General features: G+C 44.2%; 1 protein-coding gene across 2 annotated transcripts in view; it reads right to left on the reverse strand.

Annotated features, from left to right (window-relative positions):
- The window catches only part of CNIH3 (cornichon family AMPA receptor auxiliary protein 3), an 81,624-nt gene extending 76,324 nt beyond the window's left edge, over positions 1 to 5,300 (reverse strand). Inside the window, exon 1 of one of the 2 annotated variants that reach the window (XM_048843338.2) lies at positions 4,472 to 5,300. In XM_048843338.2, the coding sequence (XP_048699295.1) occupies positions 4,472 to 4,552 (81 nt within the window). In that variant the 5' untranslated portion in view covers positions 4,553 to 5,300. Of the gene's footprint in view, positions 1 to 4,213; positions 4,357 to 4,471 lie in introns of those variants that run through there. The other variant, XM_048843340.2, reaches the window with a different exon arrangement.
- Between the last annotated feature and the right edge of the window lie 4,519 nt (positions 5,301 to 9,819).

A 9,819-nucleotide genomic window follows, 5' to 3' on the forward strand; every position in this document is an offset into this window, starting at 1 on the left:
TAGCTTAGATAAATGTTAACCTGCCAGCGGAATCCTAGCTGAGGGTAGTAGGTAAGGACAAAGAGTAATCCTGATTTGGATAGTTGGAAAGTTGCTTAAAAGGAGCAGCAATGAGAGCTGAGATTTAGGAGGAGATAGAGTTAGCTTTGATCTTTAGTGAAGAGGATGACCTTGTTCTACTGGGTTAATAACTAAATCAGAAAAATCTACAGAACTATACAGCAAATGGACCAAATTCAGCTATCAGTTACACTATGCAACTCTACTGAAGTCAGCTGAGTTGCAAGAGTGCAGCTGAGAGCAGAATTTGGCCAAATATATACATACGGAGGCTATTTCAGCTAGTAATTCAAAATAGAGGGATATATTCTAGTTTGTTACATTTTTGCAATGTTTTACAATCACATAGAGTATATCTTGATGGGCAAAGGTGAGTTTTTCAGTTGAGTTATCTCAATCAAATTAGGTTAACATGACTAAAAAGCCCCATTAAAATGCAGGCTAACACATTTGAAGCCACACTCCCACCAGACAACAACACAGCCAACTAACAAGGCTTCATACATGATAGCCTGCATCTTAATAGGATTTTTCAATCATGTTAACACAATTGAGCTAACTGGACATACCCATACAGAGTCCATGTAGACATCCCAGCTTGTCATATTTTAACATTTAGAATTATTTTTGTAATATTTGTTACATCGGACATTTATTATCTATGGGCCAAATTGCCCTACCCTTCCTTACACTGAGTAGTACCTTACTCCACGTGAAGTCCCACTGAATTCAAAGTAACTATTCAAGGAGTAAGGTACAACAAAACATAAGCAAGTGTTTCACAATCTGGCCCTATAAGAGATCTTGAACAAGCTCTGGGAAATATTTTAGGACCTGGGTACGTTAACCTTATGAAAAAGACATATAGAATTTGAAAAGGACTCTAAGCCACTAGGGGTCTGCAAAAATTACTCTAAACATCAACAGAATTTCACAGAAAATGCTAACCTTTCCATAGACTATTTTTAATCATCATATAGCAGGAATATAATTTTCTATTAAATTCTATAAAATTATTAAAAGAAACTTATAGAGAAGTCATCTTCTCTTCCACCTTCTCTAGTACTTTTACACAAGAGCAGGACAGAGTGTCCATAATACAGAATGACTTTAGTACTATGTTATTCCAAATAAAAATAATCTGAGAGGTGTGATGATTGCCATGCCACGGAGACCTGGACTTAAGTCTTAAGTCTGGATTTAAGTCCATTATGAAGTGCATTGACAGTGTGAATTTTCAGTACTTTTTCATCACTAATTTAGCATCTGTGAAATTTCAATAGTGATAACAACAGTATCACTGGTGTAAACCATGCACAGGATTTGTTTGAATCAATGGGTCATCTAACTAGAGAGTTCTTTCCATGCAAGCAGACATTGGGAGTATTGCAGGGACAGTGCACTCAGCCCTTAGGTAGGAAAGATAGTATTGACCCTTCAGATAATTAACAGAGTTTCTGAAGTCTACATTGCATCTAGATTTTATTTTCACACACTTCAAATAATTTACGTTAAATACTATATACCTTTATTAGCTCTCCCTCACTAGGATGCTGCAAGTATCAATGTTTCTAAAGAACTTTTAGCATCTCAGATAAAAAGCACTATGGAAGTAAAAAATAAATAAAAAATAACACAATAGCCTTTGTTAGTCTTTGCTTTTATTTTAGTTTCACAGTTCCTAGGCACTACAGTAACACTAATAATAATTATACAAACCATTAGTACAGTTTGACGTGTTTAGCATGAGGTACAGGATGAAAATGAGAACTTTAATTTTATTCTGAACCACTATGGATTCATTCTAAAAACTTCCCGAAGACTCAAATTTTAGATCTGGCTCTGAACGCCACCACAAAGTCTGAATATGGGATTTTGTTCTGGTTCTTTAAAATAATTCCAAAATTAAGATTCAGGTTCAGCTTTTGAATCTCCCAACCCCTTTTAAACATTAGTGAGTGTTTGGGTGTTGGGTCAATCTTCAGTTTAGTCATAGTAGCCAAACTGCCTAAAGAGACTTACAATCAAGCCATCTTAATGGTTAAAAAGATTCTTTGTTGTGAATTTGAGAATCCATTTGGAATACATCAACTCTCCATTATAAATATATAAGAACCAGATTCTGGGGAAAAGATGGGAAGGTTTCTGCACTGACATATTTAGAATAAAAGACTAAATATATTGCATCATATACCCTCATCTTCCAGTGAAATCTCATAAGAAATTGGAGTATTACTGTTCTCATTATGGGAATAATTAAAGCTCTGTCAGGTTTTTTATATATATACGGAAGGCACATTTAAAAATTGGTGGGGGTTTAATCTTCTGTTATTCTATTACTTTCATAAACCGCTTATTTAAGTAATATTATTTGTTATCATTCTACAAGAAGAGACTAGGCTAATTTCAGTTCTATTACACTGGAGAAAACTGAGAAGTTCTACTGATTTACACCAGTTCATCAGAACAGTTTGGCCCAGTAGCTGCAGGTGCTCTATATTTTTATAGAGGTAGTGCCTGTCACAAAACTTTTACAGTTGCATTAACGCATAGACCCCTCCTTACTGCACCTGTATTATGTTAGAATGATCAGGTTTCAAAAATTGTTTGGACTATATAGACATGTTTAGCTTTTCACTTAATATTCCTGAAATGCTTAAACAGACCTAAATTAGCAGCTCTATCCTTCCCATGTTTCATTAATAATAAATCCTAAATCCCTCTATCCTGCTCCATCAGACATCTGTTCCATAAGCTCTATATGGTGCTTTCTCCCTTTTCCAAGTTATTTTGCTTTATCCTATCTGGTCCCAGTGTAGTTCTTTTATGTCATTACGGAAATTATTAATTGTTATTAATATAGCACATCTTCATCCCAAAGGATTCCAAAACATAATAATTTTAAATTGATTGACAAATTATATATAGGGTTAACTATAACCCATTACTGAAACGCACCCTCCCTTCCATCTCCCCCTCCTCCACCCCTACCTGTTTAACACCACACAGCTACACAGTTAGGACAGGACATGAAGAACCCCATATCCATAATTGCAGGAGAATTAAAAGAAGGTGGAGAAAGGGGGCAATCTCATGTTAAATAAAATCACATTTTAACACAAATTTCCTCATCTATGTAGCTAGTGACACATTAGATTATTAAAATGGAAAAAAATGGAAACAATCTAATTTACTTTTCTTTATGTTCCCCCCATTCCTCCTTTCCTGGACAATGAAAATGACTAGCACTTTACTTCCCAGTTCTCATGGATTAACATGATCAATGGGCCCAAGCCAGACACGGAGCCACTGAGCGCCCTTGATTTCCATAAAAGCCAATGGGCGTGGAGAGTGCTCAGCACTTTACAGGATCAGGCCCAGTATTCAGGGAACATGCCTTTCAAAGATCTCCTACTGTCATTTTTAAAAAATCCTGAGGCTCTTTTCACTGGTCTTTGGCCTCCTAAAAGCTTGTTTTATACAAACCCAGCTCTAGGGGCACCTTTATCCTGAGGTTGCCTCTTCAGCCGAGTTGGAATTTGGATAGGAAACAAAGGTTCGCACACCTCCTCCAGCAAAAAGTCCCAGGGGGTCTTTACCAAGGGGTCAGGCCCTGGGCTTTACTGCTCAGCCAACAAAGGGCTGGCTCTGCCTCCGCTCATCTCCTGGCTGTGTAGCATCCCGGACAGGGCGCTGTAAATTACCCTTATCTTCAGCCAAAGGGTCCCACTTCTCCCTGTACACTGCGCAGACCTTCACTCTCAGCAGTGCCGCGGCTGGAGCGCTGTGAGCGTGGACAAGCCCCCGATTTAACTTTCCTACTCTGCAAAGTACCCGCCGCTCTCCCCCACCCTGCTCCTTTTCTCCTGCCTCCGTAACTCCGACCGCTTCTGACGGCTCCGTCACGCCACGTGCGCTGAGCCCGGGGCCTCGGGACCTCCCCCAGCGCCCAGGCCAACAAAGCCACGTCCCGGAGGCACGAAGGAAAACTGGGGGTGGAGGGGGGGGGGTGATGTAAAGTCCCGTTTTCTTCAGCCCAAGGGTCCCACTTATCCCTCTGCCTTGGTCACCCGCTTCCTCTTCCCCCCCCCCCCCCCCGCGCTCATCGGTTGTTTCCTTCCCTTTGTCGGGAATCGTTTCTAAACGCACCCACCTCCGAGGCTGGCATTACCAGCATCTCCTAGTTATCGCTCCTTGACCCGTCGCAGCCCCGGGGGGCGACTGGGGCTGGGGATCTGAGCTGTGTCCTGCGCTCCCAGGAGCTGAGCCGGGCCGGGATCTTGGCGGCGTCTGACCTCCCTGCCCGGCAGCCAGGGGGAGGTGGCGGCCCTGGGGGGGGGGGCTACTCCTGTCCCGGGCTTTGGGGGGCTGGGCGCTGTTGGAGGGAGGGGAGGGCGTGTCGGATACTCACATGCCAGATGGCGAAGAAGATGAGGGCGGCGCACAGCACCAGGGACAGCATGTAGCAAAAGGCAGCGAACGTGAAGGCCATGGTGAGGGGAGAACCCCCCCGCCGCCACCCCCAATCAGGCAGAGAGGACCCCGGCGCCGCAGAGGAGAGACAACGCCAGAAATTCAAGGAGGGGGTGCCTCTTCCCTGCCTCCGGGGGGAGACCCCCGCTCACTGCCGGGGCGCCCCCAAGCCCAGGAGACCCCGCTACCCCCAAAATAGAGATGGGAAAGGTTCTCACCCCCGCAAGGAAACAACAGAGAGGGGAGACTCTCCGCCCTGCTACACCCAGGGGGAGCCCGGCTTGGGAGAGCAGGGATCGGACCTCGGGAAAGGAGACGGGGAGCCAGGACAGGCAGGGAGCGGAGATTTCCCCCTCCCCGCCCCTCCAATGTCCCGTGGCCTTCCCAACGCGAGGCGGCGCTCAGCGACCCCACGGAACTAAGGGGACGGGACCCCCAGAGCGGCCGGGGGGGGGCCCCAAGGCAGAGGGCGAACCCGGAGCTGAGGGGGTCCCAGCGCACAGAAGAAGCTGCAGATCCGGGTGGGGGCTCTGGGGTGGGTCTCTCTGCTCCTCCCGGATCCGGACTGCGAGCGGTGCCCCCGCCGCTGCCCTCTCCTCCCGCTCCGCAGCTTTTCTGTTCCCTTCGGTCCCGCTCCGGCTCCGCTCCCCCGACGCTCAATCGCGCCCCCACTGGCCTCTCCTGTTACAATCCCAGGCTGGGGGCGCAGGGGAACCCCCCGCTCTGAGTCCCCCCGCTCAGTCCGCAGCAGCAGCTTTGAAGAAATTCTCCACCTGCTGCTGGGTGAGGAGAAGGAGATGCGAGAGTCTTGGGATCTCCTCCCCTTCTCTCCTCCTTCCCCCCGCAGCCCTGCTCCTCGCACCCCACAGCAGCGGGGACCTGGTCCCTCAGCACGGCCACCAGCATCCCCCCCTCCACCGCGTGCAGATCTCTGGAGTTTTCATAAATCCCCAGGAAACCACGTGCGTCCTGCAGGCTGCTGAATTTTCCACGATTCGTTGCTTCTCCTCTCTCCCCCTTCTCTCCCCACCACCCCTGTGTGTCTCTTCACTTCCAGGCTAGCTCAAGCTGTGGCGATCTGCAGGAGGAATGTTAATAAAACCAGCCCATAAGTGAGGTTTTAAATGTCTCACTAAAACATACACAGCAAAATCCACCACCCTCAGCGGGAGGTATTTTAAATAATGCTTTTAAATGATTCCCCTGAGGGCCCCTCCCTCCCGGATAAGAGGGAACTTTGCAAAGACGATCCTGAAATAAGGAAGAATAAGAAATCCAATGATGATCATTAGAGCATGGGGCATTTTACATGATGGAAGGCTGGGGATTCATCTGCCTAACAAAGCAATATTTTCTGTCACCGCTGCATCCTGTACTGCTGATATGAATAGTTTATGATGCAAATAGAATAAGAACATTCCTATTAATAGGCAGCAGGTTTAAAACAAACAAAAGGAAGTATTTTTTCACACAATTCACAGTCAACCTGTAGAACTCCTTGCCAGAGAATGTTGTGAAGGCCAAGACTATAACAGCATTCGAAAAAGAACTAGAAAAGTTCATGGAGGATAGGTCCATCAATTGCTACTAGCCAGGATGGGCAGGGATGGTGTCCTTAGCCTCTGTTTGCCAGAAGCTGGAGATGGGCAACAGGGGATGGATCACTTGATGATTACCGGTTCTGTTCATTCCCTCTGGGGCACCTGGCATTGGCCAGTGTTGGAAGACAGAATACTAGGCTAGATGGACCTTTGGTCTGACCCAGTGTGGCTGTTCTTATGTTGATCACAGTAAAGGTCCCCATCCTGCATAAATGCACATGCTTATGAGCACCTGCATAAGTGTTTACAGGGTCTGGGTCTAAGTTTTGTTCTAAGACCAGGTGTACCGCTTGTGGAGATGGGTTCCCCTTCTCCCCCATGCCCTTAATGCTACACTTCAAACACTTTCCAGTGTTTCAAAATCTGAACCAGGATGTGAGCCTGAATTAGCCAGTAGGCTAACTCAAAGTAGACTTCTTTATAGGGATGGAACAAAGCAGGGGTCTGGGACCTAGCCCCATATAATGAGTAAGGGTAATAAACAAGAAGGATGATGGAGTGAGGTGACATTAAGAAGATCACAGAATTACTCACTTTTGGAAAATAGGTTTTTGACAGAGAGAGGGGAAGAGAAATAACATACTTCTTGAAGGCAAGATAACAGAAGTTGTTTTGGGGAGCTATATAAATGTGGAGAGGATGGTAGCTAGGCATACAGCTATTGGGAAGGAGTTCCATCTCTAACTACATTCTATAGCTGAAAAGGATATTTAACAAATTATTAATGTAAGAAGCAAAATTCGTAATTGCCACCATCTGGCTGGGTACTTATCTACTAACTGCCTAGCCACCTTTGGGGGTCAGGGAAGTACAGGAGAACCTCACAGTTATGAGCACCTCAGGACTGGAGGTGTTGGTAACTCTGAAATGTTCGTAACTCTGAACAAAACATTATGGTTGTTCTTTCAAAAGTTTAGAACTGAATAGTGACTTAATACAGCTTTGAAACTTTACTATGTAGAAGAAAAAATGCTTCTTTCCCTTTATTTTTTTCAATACTTTACCTTTAACACAGGACTGTACTCCTCCCCCCTCCCCCCCGCTACCTGATTGCGTACTTCTGGTTCCAAATGAGGTGTGTGGTTGACTGGTCGGTTCGTAACTTTGGTGTTCCTAACTCTGAGGTTCTAATGTATCCATCTGGTCCAATCCTTGCTTCTCTGAACCTTATGAAAATTTAAGTCCATGTTCAAGAAGAAGGAGAGGTATTTGCCTTTGATGGCATTTATCCCCTCTTTGGGAACTACTAAGCCATCCCTGCCATGGTTATTTCTTATCTGTCAAAGGTGCTTCAAGAGCATTCCCCCTTTTCCCCCCACTTTGGAATGCACCCATTTATACAAAATGGCAGGTATTTTCAAAACCGTTTCTGGAGAAGATCCTCTGGATCCTCTGAGAAGGGGTTGTTTTAACAGTACTTTGAAATCCATGGTTGGAAGATGCTATATAAATCCAAAGCACTTTACAAGACATGAAAGAACTACTGCTCCTAACACTGCATCCATCCATTTCTAGAAAAGGAAACTGAGTGATAGAGCAGTTTACTAATTTGCCCAGGGTCACTTAGCAGAAGCCAAATTCATCCCTGATGCACAGAGGGCATAACTACATTAAAGCCAAGCCAAATATAGACTCTTCTTCTTCATCAAGTGTTTACAGATATATAATTTCCTTTCTTCTTCAAAATGAAGAGGTTTTATTTTTAACTAATGTACACTTTTGACTCATGGAAACAGAACTGACTTGAATCCAGTGCCAACGCCAATAATTAAAAAACAGGCCTAGGATGGCTAGCTAGAAGCAATGTTTTATAATACAGAGTCTCAGTAAAGTACTTGTGATTTGATGATTTCATTAAGTAGGGCAAGTTGCTGCAAATGATAATGGGCTTTACAGTTATGCTGGGCTGCAGTAAAATTTTACATTGCAATCCTTTGACCTTTTTATCCTTTTGTATCTAAAGGCCATTTCCCCCTGAAATGTAGCACTGTCTTTAGAAATTAAAGGGTTTATTAATAACAGCACATTTTGAAGAGAGGCTGTAAATAGATTGCAGAACAATAGGTCTTTGTTTAAAAAAAACCCTCATACTTTGTATTGTGTCACAGTTCTTCCAACACCTGAATATTTATCATCCACTTTAGCACTGATTAAAGAACAGCTGATGCCTCATAGCAAGCCTAGGGAAAACATTTTGTTCTGAAGCAATTCTGCAAATACATACATTACTGTGATAAAGAACCATGCAAGACATTAGATCTCATTCAGGCTTTCTCCCTGTTACTGCAGGATTGTTCCCCACAGTATATGGTATAGTATATTGTCAAATGTATTATTATTGCCACCATCATCATTTGTGTGCCAGCCACGCACTCAGGGCACATGACCAAAGAAATAGGGTTTCCACTACTTCTCTTCGGAGACTGCTCCACAGTCAAATACCTCCTGTGATAACAAAGTTTTTCCTGGTTTCAGAGTAGCAGCCGTGTTAGTCTGTATCCACAAAAAGAAAAGGAGGACTTGTGACACCTTAGAGACTAACAAATTTATTTGAGCATAAGCTTTTGTGAGGTACAGCTCACTTCATCAGATGCATGTAGTGGATAATACAGTGGGGAGATTTTATATACACAGAGAATATGAAACAATGGGTGTTACAATACACACTGTAATGAGAGCGATCAGGTAAGGTGAGCTATTACCAGCAGGAGAGAAGAAAAAAAAGCAAAAACAAAAAAAACCTTTTGTAGTGATAATCAAGGTGGGCCATTTCCATATTCTTATATGTGAGGAACAGTGGGGGGGAGTGTGGGGGAAATAAACATGGGGGCATAATTTTACTTTGTGTAATGACCCATCCACTCCCAGTCTCTATTCAAGCCTAAGTTAATGGTGTCCAGTTTGCAAATTAATTCCAATTCAGCAGTCTCTCGTTGGAGTCTGTTTTTGATGTTTTTTTGTTGAAGAATTGCCATTTTTAGATCTGTAATCGAGTGACCAGAGAGACTGAAGTGTTCTCCAACTGGTTTCTGAATGTTATAATTCTTGACGTCTGATTTGTGTCCGTTTATTCTTTTACACAGAGACTGCCCGGTTTGGCGTACATGGCAGAGGGGCATTGCTGGCACATGATTTTTCCTGATAGTCATCGCAAATATATATTGCACATTAGTTGGCCATGTGGCAAAAAGGGGCAGGAGAGGCTGAATGGTGTAGCAGTATGGTCTCCGCTAGAAGTCAGTGGCCAGGGTGACTGCCTTGCTCAACTGCCCCTAGAACCAGCCCTGAGTCATTGGCTAACCCACAAGGGGTTCTGACAGGCCAGGCCAAAATTATTCTGGTCAGCCAGGGGAAAAACAAACACAGTTTCCCACTTTTCACTGAAGGCATACAGCCCCCATTCATCAAAGTGTTAAGATTTGGAGGCCAGTTCATCCAAGTTCAGCAATAAGTCGAAGAGGAGAATCAATTATTAAAAATGTCTTCCTTAGCGCCATCTCCCTAGGACATTCCACACCTTTCTCACAGATTGGGACCTGGCAACAGGGAGCCATTCATTTGTTACCTCCAAACTGCACTACTATAATTCACTATATCTGAAGTTGAATGTGAAAACAATGTAAAGGCTTCAGATGGTACAAAATGTGGCTTTCCACCTCCTGCATGGTTTAGGCCACTGTGAACC

Source organism: Caretta caretta, chromosome 3 (assembly GCF_965140235.1).
Source record: "Caretta caretta isolate rCarCar2 chromosome 3, rCarCar1.hap1, whole genome shotgun sequence".
Lineage (NCBI taxonomy): Eukaryota > Metazoa > Chordata > Testudines > Cheloniidae > Caretta > Caretta caretta.